Raw genomic sequence first — 15,834 nt, 5'->3', positions numbered from 1 at the left:
AACATAGCCTTTCTGTGTTTTCAATCCACTCCTGGTTTTGGTTGCTATACAGCCTCACAAATACAGCCTCAAATATACATAGTGTGAACCCAGCCTAAGGGTGCATGCACACTACGGAATACGAGCGTAAAGGCCACTGTGGATTCCGTCGCTGGCCCTGCTCGCAGCAGCACGCATCTCCGCCCGTACTATAAACACCATTTTATGGCCGGGCTGGTTCCACCGTCCTCTGAAAGAATTGACATGTCATTTCTTTCGACGGATGGCGGAATCCGTCTGTGCCTAGAATGAAGTCTATTAGGATGATTGATCCCTGTCCTATTGGGAGGTAATGGGGATATGTTCACATATTGTTGCCTGGACAACAATTACCAGCTTGCCCATAGGAATAAAACTTAACTTTTATTTGAATATTTAATTATGAAAACTCAAAGACGTGATAATATGTACAGTGCTATATATTTAAAAATAGTAGCGTCTGAAAAAATGACCAAAAGGACCCATTTTTCCGACAGTAACAGTGTAGATTAAGGGTATGCTATTCAACGTATAATAGCAGAATAAGTATCGAAAAACAAGTACGCACTAATGTGCTGTCTATATATAGTATTGAGTAACTTGTATTATTCCACTTTATTAGTACAGCAATAGAAGGGGGTATAACAGTGTGTGGCTACAGTTGTGTTCAGATAATGGGGATAGCTCTACTGCCCAGACCGCCGGCCAGTCTTGCAGTGGTTAACCCGTGAGTATCAGGAGATGCAACTTGAATCTGCATCAAGTAGTAGCATCAATGGTATTTGTGTGTGAAACGTGTATTAAACACGATTGTTGATGATAGTGGTTAGATGTTAGTTTATCATGTCACACAGTACAATCATTAGTGATTTGAAAACCCTGACCGCGCGATTAGCTTGTCAGAGTAAGCTGACACACTGTAACGAAACAGGAGAAGAAGCACACTATGTCGGTTTGCCGCTATAACTGGCAGTATTAGCCCAGCGGGGATAGCTGCAACACACGAGATTAGTGTTATAGGTAAATTAAGTTCACACACTGTGGTATAACAAGAAAGAGGGAGCGCTGTATCAGTTCGCCGCTTTAGCTGGCGATACTTGCTCACTAAGAGTAGCCGCAGCCACCCAAAGCTAGTGCCACCGGGTGGTGGGGGTGCACCGAAACAATCGTCGGGTGATGACCCGCGATCACGGTGTATCCCGCTCTCTCCTCTGTCTTGTATGTCTACACTGTTATTTATTGCCGATATACTTCGGCTCTAAGTATTGATAAACTCAGGGTATCAATGGACAGACGCTGACTATGTTAAAATTGTCATGCCTTAAAAGACCTGACTAGTTTCACCAACTACGTTGGCTTTCTCAAAGGAGGCATAAAGTGGAATAATACAAGTTACTCGATACTATATATAGACAGCACATTAGTGCGTACTTGTTTTTCGATACTTATTCTGCTATTATACGTTGAATAGCATACCCTTAATCTACACTGTTACTGTCAGAAAAACGGGTCCTTTTGGTCATTTTTTCAGACGCTATTTTTAAATATATAGCACTGTACATATTATCACGTCTTTGAGTTTTCATAATTAAATATTCAAATAAAAGTTAAGTTTTATTCCTATGGGCAAGCTGGTAATTGTTGTCCAGGCAACAATATGTGAATAGAATGAAGTCTATGGCACAGACGAAAATGCCCGCGAGCAGGGGCCATCGACGGAATTCGCAGCAGCCTTTACGCGCGTATTTCGTAGTGTGCATGCAACCTTATGGCCTATCCTTGAGGACAACATACACTAGTGATATGCAGGATAGCTAAAGGTCTATAAATACCTGAACAGTCTATACAAATAGGAAACTTTCTTTTTGGAAAAAATCAGATGTGTTTGAGATTTTGTTAAGCTGTTTTTGTAATGTTGGCTAAATTAAGAAGAATGGAGTCTGACCTACAATGGCCCCCTAGGTGGCACTGTTTCTGAATGTCTGTGTATGATGCTGCTTCTTGAAAGCTGGGACTATGTTCCTGGGAAACTCCTGTCCCCTACTCTGAGTGACAGCTGTTCGCCAGGGGTGGAAGTGCTATAAACATCAAGTTACCTACGATTGCATTAGAAGAGTCAATTAATCAGCGAGGATCGACCGCGCCTCCCACCGTCCTCTTATGGTTTCCCAAACTCATTAATTTGCCACTTATTGGATTTTAGGTTAAAAAAACAACAGTGCAATAACTTTGCAAAGAATAAATTATGTATTACTGCAACAAACAGCAGATGAGAGTACCACAGCCAGGAGGACGGCAGTGACCAGAATCTACATGGTAGAGCACCCAGTAATGGTGACCAACACTTCTTACTATGCTGAATGTTCAACCTCATTTATTTAGAAATCAGTGACATTTCTAGAGACGAGGAATCTGGATGTGAAATCGATGCCTGAAAAGTCACATTGCAAAAAGCATGGAGTGGGCCAGATAAATATACATGTTTCTGAACAGCTGGATTATATAGCTTTCCCCTCACCCACCTTTTACAGGAATGGAAATGGCAAACCTATCTAGTTATTGATAAGCTAGAGCCTGATGCATAAAGATGAAGATTTACCATGTAGAACTCCCCTGAGGAGGTTGTAATGGCGGCCACACTGATGGTCATCAAGTTTTATATAGTAAACCTGCATCTCTATACACAAGAGCCAGATGACTTACCAATTGGGTTCGCCATTTCTGTGCCTGAACATGTCGGATGAGGGGAAAGCGATATGTACCGGTTTTCCCAGCTGTAATGATAGCAATATTGCTTGTCACCCAGCTTTCTTGGAAACAGATATTGTTTAATAAATGGCTAACCAGAATCTTTAACAACTTACCAAATGTGGACAAGTCAAGATGTTTCCACTGCAGCTAATACTAAGGCTGTCACCCAGCTTTCCTAGAAATGTAGAAACTAGGCAGATGGATCAACCCAGAGATGACTTATAGAGACATACTGTATATGTATGTATACGTATTCTGATACTCTGGGAGACTGCAGGCAGCACTCTATGCCACCACCAGGTGGTGCCCTATGCCACAGAAAAAAAACTTCACATTTAGTACACACCCCAGATTGCTGTAAGAATGTACAGGGAAGCTGTTAAATGGTTGATGATGAAAAATAAAATGCTACTATGGGATTATATAATGTAATATCTAGAACATCCATTATAGTGTGCTATATGTGCATTATAGTGCGTTCTGCTGGGTTGGTCCTCTGTAAGATCAGGGGGGAGACACATGTCATGTAAGAATGGAAAATCTGGTACAGAACGATTTAGTGTGGGTTGCCCTTCTGGAGAGGTTTCACAGTGTATATTTACTATCTTTACAGAATCCTTAGAATTTATATCTATATGGAGAGGAGACAATCACTGCCAGACCACTACAGGTTATAACATTTCTAGGAAAAGTGGAGTAATGATGGCAAGCAGGAGGCTGTGTAACTCTTGTTGCTTAGAGCTGTCCCTGGGTATACCCCAGCAACATATCACTTCTATTGGTGGGAAATCTCTTTCCAGAAGTTTGCTAGGACTTGCAGTCTAATGACATAAACTTGGGACTGGTGGGCTGCCCTCTCTGGCAACTCCTTCCAAATCAACTTCACCAGCATCGACTCTATGAAAAGAGCAGAAAACAATAAAATATATTCCTCTTATTCTACCCCTGGAGGAAAGGCAAGCTTCATACTGAGAGGAATGACTCCAACCCTGGGAGACGAGTTTCTTTTGTGTCAGAAAATTACCAGACTCCATTATAAATAGGAAAAATAGACTCTGAGCGACAAGGGAACGCTCCACGCCATGACGCCTATTATGTGTGAGGAGGCTGAGAAATGGCAACACTATACGCAGCGAAACACAGGGTTAACACAAGCTGTGGGTTACAGATACTTATATAACTATATATATCATGTATTCTGAGGCAGGAAACCTAATCCTGCTCACACAACTGAGAAGCTGTTACAGTGTATCAGTACAGTTATCCTGGCGGGTGGGTAGATTTGTACTGTTGCTGCGATTAGTTCACATACTATTGCATACAGTGATAGGCCGTGTTCACACAGTTTTTGAACTGTTTTTCCATCTATAAGCAGCTGAGAAAACAGTTTTTTTGGCTTTTTTGCAGTTTACTAGTAGGCTGGGTTCACACTACGTATATTTGAGGCTGTATGTTTGAGGCTGTATAGCAACCAAAACAAGGAGTGGATTGAAAACACAGAAAGGCTATGTTCACATAATGTTGTAATTGAGTGGATGGCCGTCATTTAATGGCAAATTTTTGCTGTTATTTTAAAACAACGGCTGTTATATTGAAATAATGGCAGTTATTTACCATTATATGACGGCCATCCACTCAATTTCAACATTGTGTGGACAGAGCCTTTCTGTGTTTTCAATCCACTCCTGGTTTTGGTTGCTATGAGGACCTGACTTGAGGACCAAATACTGCCTCAAATATACATAGTGTGAACCCAGCCTAAAGCTGAAAAAAAATACTGTGAACATGTTTCTGTATGGTAACAAGCCTACAGTTGTAAGGGGGCATTCACATGTTCTGTAAATACGGACAATGTGCTACGGAATGGGCTTCGTTATTCATTATGATGCCAAGAGCTAGAAACTGTGTAAATCTCTTTGCTTTTGTACTGACTTAGCATATCAGTACAACAAAACGTGTAAATGCCTCCTAAGGCTAGGTTAGTAGAGGACTGCAGATTCAGGATGTAAACCAGAAGGTTCTCATTCACTGACATAAAGCAGAGATCTCAAAATGGCGTGAAACAGAAACAAAAATTACATGAGATTGTTGCAGAATGTTTCTGAAAAGAAACCACATCACCCAATCTGTAAAATATATATATATATATATATATATATATATATATATATATATATATATATATATTTTTTTTTTTTTTTTTAAAGATATTCTACAGTTTCATACTATTATGACCCGTATCTTCACTCGTTACTAGAGAAGCCAAAAACAAAACTGGTCAATTAGTCGCTGGTTTATTTAGGGCCTTATTACATGGACTGACGCCTACAGTAAGCAAGCTCTTTAGCATTGTAGGTCTGCCAAACATCCCCTATCATGCAGGGACACATGTGGCTAAATAGTTATGGGTTTTTTAGCTGGTTAAAACTGTGAGATCAGCCAATGAAGTAGTGTTGATTCGATCTCCTAGAAAAGTCTGGTATGAGACTTCAGGACTGTGTCATACAAACCTCTCGGGGGAATCCGAAGAGTAGAAAGAGGAAAGGCTTTTTCAAGACAAGATTTCAAAACTCTTACTATAAAGTCACCCAGCTCTAGCTGACGCTCACTTTTTAGCTTAGTTGCCACCAGTTTTGTCAGCCATATTAGCTCTCATAGTTCAAAGTATGAATGCACAGCTCACCCTTCTCCCCAGAAAACCGGATCAGTGCACGGTATCACTGTTGGCGGCAGCCATTCAGGAGACGGATGTCCAGCTCTTGATCTGGTTTCTTGTATAACAAAGCTTATTGAAGATACAATTAAAAGCACTCCATAGTCCTTGTAAAACCTACATGTTTTGGGCTATGCACCCTTATACGTAGCATACCATAACTTGTTAAACACTCCAATAAAAAGGCTCCACGATATCATGACACATGCAGTTTTTTCTCCGGGATACAATTAAAACAGTAAATGGACCATGCATCAAAGGATTTCTACAATAAATTCATCCATCTTAATCATAATAATAACATGTACTGAAACATAGGCTATGTGGTTTATGCTATCTCGCATCTAACATAGAATAAACATCCAGTAAGATTCCCGATTTATGAGTTTTCTTCTATGGTCTCCACACCTTGCCTTTCAATGCCCATAACATGTAACATGTCTGTAGAACCTGCATGGACATCACAAAAATGTTGCGTTAGTGTTGAGAAATTTACAGTAGAACTATGCACGTCAGAAATATGCTCCACAGGCTCTTCTTTTGCATATTTATGTTTCCCAGGGCATAATGCACTTAGGATTTCCCTGCATTGAGCGCCTCGCTAGCAGCTGGCAGTGTTATTGTTTGGCTGGTCTCCCTGAGATCAGCGATCTGTTTCTCTTATGGCTCTACTAGGCATTGCTCCCTCCTACCCAGAATCCTGCTCCACACTGATGAGGGGCAACACCCCGAAACTGGGGGCCACTTAACATGGTGGTTTTGATGGTTTCCTAACAGGAGCCACCCCTTGGCTGGGTCCTTCCCGGAGGGATATCTGGCTAGTCCTGTGTTTCGAGACTCTTGAATGCGGCTCCACAGGCTCTTCTTTTGCATATTCATGTTTTCCAGGGGGCAATGCACCTAGGATTTCACTGCATTAAGCGCTTTCACTAGCAGCCGGCAGTGCTATCGTTTGGCTGGTCTCCCTGAGATGAACGATCTGTTTCTCTTAAGTACAATATGTGGGATGTACAACTGGCATAAAAGAACGCGTTAGGAGACATATTTCTGACGTGCATAGTTCTACTGTAAATATCTCAACGCTAGCGCAACATTTTCATGATGTCTCTGCAGGTTCTTCAGACACTTTACATGTTATGGGCATTGAAAGGGTCACGAGACTGGCAAGGGGTGGAGACCATAGAAGAAAACTCTTACTGGATGTTTATTCTTGCTACTAGAATACCTAACGAACTGAATCTAAAGCCCCTATTCATAGGAGCGACTATGAGGAGCAAACGAGTGCTATTAGCCCTCGTTTGCTCCTCGTTCCCCTCTCGCTGCCGCCGCTATTAGACGCGGCAGCAGCGAGCAGGTGGCAGCAGATCACTGCAATCCCTGTCGTTTGTTTTTCAACATGTTTGAAAGACAAACGACGCAACGATCAGCCGACATAAGCAATGTGGGCTGATCATTGCCTTCTATTCCACGGGAAGATAATCGGCCGAATACGGCTGATAATCGTTGCGTGGAGTAGGGCCTTAAGGATAGACCTAATTCTTAAGTATTAGTAGATTGTAATGGGATATATGCTGACTCGCATCTATGCTAGATGGGAGATAGCATAAACCACATAGCCTATGTTTTAATACATGTTGTTATTATTATCAATATTAGGATGGATGAATTTATTGTAGAAATCCTTTGATGCATGGACCACTTCCTGTTTTAATTGTATCCCGGAGAAAAAGCAGCATTTGTCTTGTGATCTCCGTGTATTCTTTTTATTGAGTGTTATTTAGTGTTCAACAAGTGATTGTTTGCCACGTATAAGGGCGCATAACCCGAAACATGTAGGTGTTACAAGTAGGGATGGTCCGAACCGAGTTCGTACGGAGTTCGTATGAACCCAGACCATCTGCAATGATTACCGCTGTCTGCCCGCTCCGTGCAGGCGGATTCAGTGGGAGGAACGCCTGGAAAACTGGGATACAGCCATAGTCATAGGCTGTATCCCAGTTTTCCAGGCGGTCCTCCCGCTGTATCCGCCCGCTGCAAGGAGCGGGCAGACAGCGGTAATCCGATGCCGAGCGTTCAGGTTCAGCCGAACCCGAACCTCGGCGGGTTCGGACCATCCCTAGTTACAAGGACTATGGAGTGGGAGGCCGTGTTGCACAACTAAGCAAGAAGATAAGCACATTAGAGTCTCTAGTTTGAGAAACAGACACCTCACAGGTCCCCAACTGGTATCTTCATTAAATAGTACCCGCAAAACACCAGTGTCAACATCTACAGTGAAGAGGCAGCTGCAGGATTTTGGGCTTCAGGGCAGAGTGGCAAAGAAAAAGTCATATCTGAGACTGGCCAATAAAAGAAAAAGATTAAGATGGGCAAAAGAACACAGACATTGGACAGAGGAAGACTGGAAAAAAGTGTTGTGGACGGATGAATCCAAGTTTGAGGTGTTTGGATCACAAAGAAGAACGTTTGTGAGACGCAGAACAAATGAAAAGATGCTGGAAGAATGCCTGACGCCATCTGTTAAGCATGGTGGAGGTGATGTGATGGTCCGGGGTTGCTTTGGTGCTGGTAAGGTGGGAGATTTGTACATGGTAAAAGGGATTCTGAATAAGGAAGGCTATCACTCAATTTTGCAACGCCATGTCATACCCAGTGGACAGCGCTTGATTGGAGCCAATTTCCTCCTACAACAGGACAATGACCCTAAACACACCTCCAAATTGTGCAAGAACTATTTACAGCAGAAGCAGGCAGCTGGTATTCTATCGGTAATGGAGTGGCCAGCGCAGTCACCAGATCTGAACCCCATTGAGCTGTTGTGGGAGCAGCTTGACCATATGGTACGCCAGAAGTGCCCATCCAACCAATCCAACTTGTGGGAGCTGCTTCTAGAAGCGTGGGGTGCAATTTCTCCAGCTTACCTCAACAGATTAATAGCTAGAATGCCAAAGGTGTGCAATGCTGTAATTGCTGCAAAAGGAGGATTCTTTGACGAAAGCAAAGTTTGATGTAAAAACAATGTTATTTCAAATACAAATCATTATTCCAAACCTTGTCAATGTTTTGACTCTAGTTTCTATTCATTTCACAACGTATGGTGGTGAATAAGTGTGACTTTTCATGGAAAACACAAAATTGTTTGGGTGACCCCACACTTTAGAATGGTAGTGTATGTAATAAATTTGCTCACCAACAACCAAACATCTCCCAGAGGTCAGTATTAGGTGCACATAACATTAGATAGGTGCACACAGCAAGTAGAAGTTGATATCCTGAGCATTGATCCCTACGGCTGGATCCAGCTATCAGACATCTGTGAAGATTATCAGATCAATGTCTGAAGAATAATCTTTTTATTTAAGCAGATAACGTGTTTCCAGAGCACACTGCTCTCTTCATCAGATCTGCAGGGAGATGAGATCAAGAGAGTATTGCGCCGTCTATACGCCTTATCTGTTTACAAATGCTTATTCTTCAGCCATCGGTCTGATGATCTTCATGGACACCATATTAGACCTCATAGACTGCTTTTTCTGCCACCCAGCTGTTTCTTCTCCCTTTCTCTGCTATCCCTGGCAGTCAGTCGTATGAATTTGCCCATCACACTGTACCAGAATAATGTATTACTAGATCTCTGACGGTAAAATATATAACATGATCTGATTGATAGGAATGTGTCCAGAGCCTTCACCCTGAAACCTATGAGATTGTCCTGCATTGGATTAGTGCATGGGGAAGTACTTCAGGGAGTGAGGGAGTAGCTAACTTCTCCTTCTAACACTAAAGACCTACAGCTGCAGTCTGGAATATGTGTATACAGAAAGCCAGGGAAAGTACAGGATTGCTAACAAACTTTGTGCCTAAGAGAACTCTGCTACCGGTGACTGGCTTCGAGGGCTGGGATGAATTACAGCACAGTGTGTACTTGGCTCTGGAGGAAGAAGCTATTATTTGGAAGCGGGATGGGGGGGAGGTAGTAAATATCTGTTAATGTAGATATATAATGAGCACTAGCAGAAGTCATTTGGGGAGGGGGAGGAAGGGGTACGGCATCATTTTTAGAAGCTGCTCACTTAATACATCTCACAATTCAGAAAAAAAAACTAGACAGATTAATAATAGGCCTGTCACATTAATCAGAAGAGATTTCTTAATTACACATGCACCGGGCTGACATGTTCTCGTCACGAGCTGCGGAGGCATAACAGCCGAGAACAATAAGACAAGTGCCACTTAACCCCTTCATTGTCAGATGATTCAAAACAAAGCATGTTCACAAAGGGTTAAGACGAGTAAAAGCCCCAATGTCTCACTCCATCACCACGTTCTATGGCAGATGATTTGGGCAATGATTGTTTAAAGTTAGATTTATGCTTTTACTGCGGATCCAAGTGCCAAATAACTAGGGTTTATAGTGGTGTTATAGTGGTATACTGGGACTTGTGGTTCTAAGCAACACCAGCAGGGTGCCTGATGAAAAGGGAACAATCCAGCCAGCTTAATTGTACAACTACAAGTTGCAAAAATATTTTGTTTTAGTTTCTCAAGATGAAAAATGGATCAGAACAGGCAATGCTCTGTAAGCTAAACACAGAGGGAAGAAGGCAGAAGACCAGAGCAGATTTTCATTAAAAGCAGGAGCAGGGACTGATCTAAATGGTGACAATCTCTGTACAACGCTATGGAATATGCAGGAGATATAAATGCAACAGGATAAATAAACATCCTCCAGAATGTTATTGGTGCTTTACCCAATCCCAGCCACTAGAGGGCAGTAAAATGCCAGCAGCAGTAGCCACTGTAGCTCTGCAGCAATGAGCTTGGTCTTTTTAATTATTTTTCATAGTTCAATTGCATGGAATAGAGACGCAGAACTGCCCGATACAATTTATATCTACAAATAAAGCGCAGGACTCGGCTTCCAGGAAATTAAATCCAATGCAGTTGAACTGAATTCTTAATATCACCATAATCAAGATGGGACACAGGGGACTCATCTCTACATTATCCATTTGACTGGGTTCAGAACATGAAGCTGGATCAGGAGGTGTGCTCATGCCTAGTGCTATATTTCCAATGTTGTCAAGACTGAAAATTGTAGGTAGGCACTGTTACATGGGCATCACTGTTACTTTAATTTGGATAGTGGTATAGCATGAGCTTTGCTCTACCTATCCAAAAGTATGTGCACCCCCTCCAACTGGAAGAGACCAGGCAAACGGATGCAGTAGTCTGGGTAAGAGACCTTTAGCCTTAAAAAAAAAAAAGAACTGTGATAGGACACATACTTATCTTGTGCCATTTATAATACTGGCAAATTCTTATGTGGCAGAGAGGTATTTGGGCCTGGGTGCAACTTGTACCTCTGCAATCCCTAAAACTACTCTAATGTTGTCAATCAGAGCTTACAGAAACCATCAAGAGCTTCATGGGCTGGACATTCATGGCATAGGAGCCCCTCAGGGACAGGACTTTATGCCAGTATCATTCCATAAGTCTGGTGGAGAAGATATGATCTTAGGTTTATTCTTCACAAACTTATTTAAAAACTATGGGGGAGATTTATCAAACGTGTATAGTGAAACTGGCTCAGTCGCCCCTAGCAACCAATCAGATTCCACTTTTCATTTCTCACAGACTCTTTGGAAAATGAAAGAGGGATCTGATTGGTTGCTAGGGGCAACTGAGCCAGTTTCACTTTACACCATGTTTGATAAATTTTCCCTTGTATAATCATTGTGTAGCAACAGTTTAGGGGGGTCCTCTCCCATATCTGCAGACTGCAGGCAATGCCTCTGGGACCAGTGAAACGTTCCCATATACTTTGCTAGGTTTGGTGTGGACGACCAACATCTTTGGGATAGGTTAAAGGGGAACTTGTTTTCTATTAAAAGTACATTAAAAGTTATATAGATGTGTCTATACAATGCATTACCATATCTGTGCGTTTCTGTCACACTGGTAGCTGATAGAAAAAGTGATAGATAAATGGCATCTGTGCAAATCCACATTGTCTTCTGCTCCTTCTGCTCTCCCCCCTTAGGAGACAAATATTCCATGTCTCTGTCTCACATTGTGTGTGTTTGCTGAGATCAGGCTGATGATGCAGACAGGGGGCAGGGTGTGATGTCACGGGAGGCTGCTGCACGGGAGGCTGCTGAAGCAGCTGCTGCACTGATATCTGTAAGGCTGCATTCCCACGTTCCGTGATCCTGACGGATCACGGACGTGGAATGCATGTACCGGAGTCCCCCGCACCCGGACAGCATCTGTAATTAGATGCTGGGAGCGGGGGAGACTGTATTCATAAGCGCCGTGCTGTACTGAATCAGCCGTGCGGTGCTGTTACTACAGCGCGGCGCTTATGAATACAGTCTCCCCCGCTCCCAGCATCTAATTACAGATGCTGTCCGGGTGCGGGGGGACTCCGGTACATGCATTCCACATCCGTGATCCGTCAGGATCACGGAACGTGGGAATGCAGCCTAATTGTGCAGAGAAATTAGGGCTATGTTCACACATGTTGGAGTGTCATTGTAGTACTGCAGCGTATTCACAAAAATTATGCAGTAACACATGTAAATGATGCTAAATGGCAGAGAGTATCAGAGCCCTATTGTGGGTCTCAACTTAAAAAATAACAGATGCTTGATCATAATATGTGTGTGATAATTAAAAGAAAAAAAAAATCAAAAAGTTCTTTACTTTATTCCAATATCAGCGTTACAGATAGAGAATACAGTGTGCTGTGTGGTATTACAGGTAGAGAATACAGTGTACTGTGTGGTGTTACAGATAGAGAATACAGTGTGCTGTGTGGTGTTACAGGTAGAGAATACAGCGTGCTGTGTGGTGTTACAGATAGAGAATACAGTGTGCTGTGTGGTTACAGGTAGAGAATACAGCGCGCTGTGTGGTGTTGCAGGTAGAGAATACAGCATGCTGTGTGGTGTTACAGGTAGAGAATACAGAGTGCTGTGTGGTGTTACAGGTAGAGAATACAATGTACTGTGTGGTGTTACAGGTAGAGAATACAGCGCTGTGTGGTGTTACAGGTAGAGAATACAGCGTGCTGTGTGGTGTTACAGGTAGAGAATACAGAGTGCTGTGTGGTGTTACAGGTAGAGAATACAGCGTGCTGTGTGGTGTTACAGGTAGAGAATACAGCGTGCTGTGTGGTGTTACAGGTAGAGAATACAGCGTGCTGTGTGGTGTTGCAGGTAGAGAATACAGCATGCTGTGTGGTGTTACAGGTAGAGAATACAGAGTGCTGTGTGGTGTTACAGGTAGAGAATACAATGTACTGTGTGGTGTTACAGGTAGAGAATACAGAGTGCTGTGTGGTGTTACAGGTAGAGAATACAGAGTGCTGTGTGGTGTTACAGGTAGAGAATACAGCGTGCTGTGTGGTGTTACAGGTAGAGAATACAGCGTGCTGTGTGGTGTTACAGGTAGAGAATACAGCGTGCTGTGTGGTGTTGCAGGTAGAGAATACAGCATGCTGTGTGGTGTTACAGGTAGAGAATACAGAGTGCTGTGTGGTGTTACAGGTAGAGAATACAATGTACTGTGTGGTGTTACAGGTAGAGAATACAGAGTGCTGTGTGGTGTTACAGATAGAGAATACAGTGTACTGTTCAAAACAGGACAAAACAGGACAAAACCCCTCAAAACAAATGGATTTTTGGTAGTTTCAAAACTGGAATAGATAGGTAAGTAATGCTTTATGCTTCTGCAGAAGTTTCATTTTTTTTAACCTCTACCTGGAGTTCCGGTTAACTATGGATTGAAAAAGATGAAATCCACATGTATGGGGGGGGGGGGGGAGTAACCCACTGCATGTATGGGGGGAGGTGATCCACTGCATGTATGGGGGGGGGGGGGGGAGTAATCCAGTGAGTGAATGGATTTGAGTGGGATGGGGTTTCAGCTACATATTAATGGTATGCTTTGTATTGATATGCTCTAAAAGTACATATGGAGGCACATACATATTTTGGTCCTCATATTGCAAACAAAACCAGGAGTGGATTGAAAACACAGAAAGGCTATGTTCAAACACTGTTGTAATTTAGTGGATGGCCGTCATTTAATGGCAAATAATTGGCGTTATTGTGGTGTTATAGGTAAGCCCCCGGTGTGTGGTTATATCAGAGGATCGTCCGGTCACTTGCTAGGTGGTGAAGTCTGACACCACTCCTGTGGATGCTGTCCTGTTCTGTTACTTCTCCTAGTCCACGGTGTGGGTTGAGGTTTTCTCTGGCTTGTCCTTTCCTAAGAGGAGTGCATAGTGCTGTATAGCGTTACTGGCAAGTAACTGTGAGCTGAGTACTGTCTTGCTTCCTACCCATACGAGGTTCTAGCTAAGACTGACTTACTCTTCCTGTCTCCCACGTGACTTACTTCCCCAGCGTAACTAACGTGCGCTGTGAGTGGTTGAAGAGTGCAACAGAAGAAATAAGAAGGGAGTTGATAGGAGAGAAGAAAAACAGATTTGTACTGGTCTAAAGATTCATGTAACACATAAAGAAATATTACCCCTTATATGCTTCAGCTGTGCAGCTTCCAAATACACATATATAAACACAGTGACATCTAGTGGCGAAACTTTAGTACTGCTTTCATCACCACACAAGTACAATAAGTACAGACTTTTAAGAAGGGTGTATATAACTGAAACACCCATGGTAGGATACCACATTATTTTAAAACATCGGCCGTTGTTATGAAATAACGGCCATTATTTTTCATAAAATGACGGCCATCCACTAAATTTCAACAGTGTGTGAGCATAGCCTGTGTTTTCAATCCACTCCTGGTTTTGTTTGCAATATGAGGACCAAAATACTGAGCAAAAATAATGTGTGTGAACATAGCCCTACACTGTAAGGCTGGGTTCACACTACGTATATTTCAGTCAGTATAGTGGTCCTCATATTGCAACCAAAACCAGGAGTGGATTAAAAACACAGAAAGGATCTGTTCACACAATGTTGAAATTGAGTGGATGGCCGCCATTTAATGGCAAATTGCTGTTATTTTAAAACAACGGCTGTTATATTGAAATAATGGCAGTTATTTACTGTTATATGACGGCCATCCACTCAATTTCAACATTGTGTGAACAGAGCCTTTCTGTGTTTTTAATCCACTCCTGATTTTGGTTGCAATATGAGGACCACAATACTGACTGAAATATCTGAAATATACGTAGTGTGAACCCAGCCCAAAGTGTGTCCACTGTTGTTAATTTGGAGCTCCCTCTCTGTACACATTACCCCCCATCTGTCATCTTGGGTTTAGCCTGTAACCTAAGTATCTGTTGGCCGGATGTCTTAACTGACTTTGAACGGCAGAAAATCTGCATGAATTAGCGGAGAGCGCACTGTCAGAGCCGAGCACAGCTCCACTCTCTGTGTAATGAAGTTTGGCAGAAAGGCAGAAAAAATCTGCTGTAAATTATCTGTTTGCCTTTTCCATTTCCAACAATCACAAATGACAGAAACTAAAGACAGACTGGAGGAAAGTTTCTACAATAAGGTCAAAATTCATCAAGGAAATGCAGAAGTCATTATCATAATGGGATAACAGACTGGTGCAGGGAGTGACTGTGACCCCTCAGTTGTCATAGTCTGTGGTTCCAGGGGCTGATCCCAGCGTCAGTGGAGAGGTGGCTGAATATGAGTGGTCACTCTTAACTGAAATAACTATTATGGCATGCCCACATGTGGGGTATTCACTGGGGGTTTCTATGTTTACAGTAGAAACAATGTGGATGTGATTTTAAAGTGAATGTACCATCAGGCCCGTGCTGAACCAGTGGCAGGAAACTCTCGCCTCCAGTGCTTCAGCCCAGGCCTGATGTTACATTAAGTAACCTCACATTCCCCACAAATTACTATATTACATGGGTCTTTTTGGGTCCATATTCCGAACACATGTCCCAGCCTGTCTATGAATCTGTGACTTGACTTGTGGTCAAGGCCAGGACCAAAGTCCCTAAATTGACATAAGCCTAACGGCGCCAACACGTGGATCCCGGTGGCACAGCCTTTTTTTTTTTTTCTAAACGCTGCCTTGTTCCCATGCTCGTCGCCATACTTTTGCTGTGCATCAGCCTGGCCCCTGCCCTCTTCACTGGAAGAGGCCCCCCGGTGTGACTATATCCCCTCCCCTCTGTGATGCGGCTAATGTAAAAAAATATTTTAAAAAGTGATGTCCCTGATGGTAAATTTGGTTTAAACCTTCACGCTACTGTGCTGACACAGCAAATCTGCTGAATAAAAATAACAGTGGAAGGTATTCCAAAAGCTGTGTGTGATGCCAGCCTAAATGATTTGGCCTAGAAAATT

At 42.7% G+C, this 15,834-nt stretch overlaps 1 protein-coding gene across 8 annotated transcripts in view; it reads right to left on the bottom strand.

The window, feature by feature from the left end:
• Positions 1-15,834, bottom strand: part of GRIP2 (glutamate receptor interacting protein 2) — a 257,423-nt gene that overhangs the window by 77,059 nt on the left and 164,530 nt on the right. Inside the window, exon 1 of one of the 8 annotated variants that reach the window (XM_069966698.1) lies at positions 11,418-11,493. The exons of the other annotated variants lie outside the window; for them this stretch is intronic. Within the exon in view, the coding sequence (XP_069822799.1) occupies positions 11,418-11,493 (76 nt within the window). Of the gene's footprint in view, positions 1-11,417; positions 11,494-15,834 lie in introns of those variants that run through there. 8 annotated transcript variants of the gene reach the window in all.

Source organism: Dendropsophus ebraccatus, chromosome 4 (assembly GCF_027789765.1).
Source record: "Dendropsophus ebraccatus isolate aDenEbr1 chromosome 4, aDenEbr1.pat, whole genome shotgun sequence".
NCBI classification, from domain to species: domain Eukaryota; kingdom Metazoa; phylum Chordata; class Amphibia; order Anura; family Hylidae; genus Dendropsophus; species Dendropsophus ebraccatus.
This window is presented reverse-complemented; position numbering and strand designations above follow the sequence as displayed.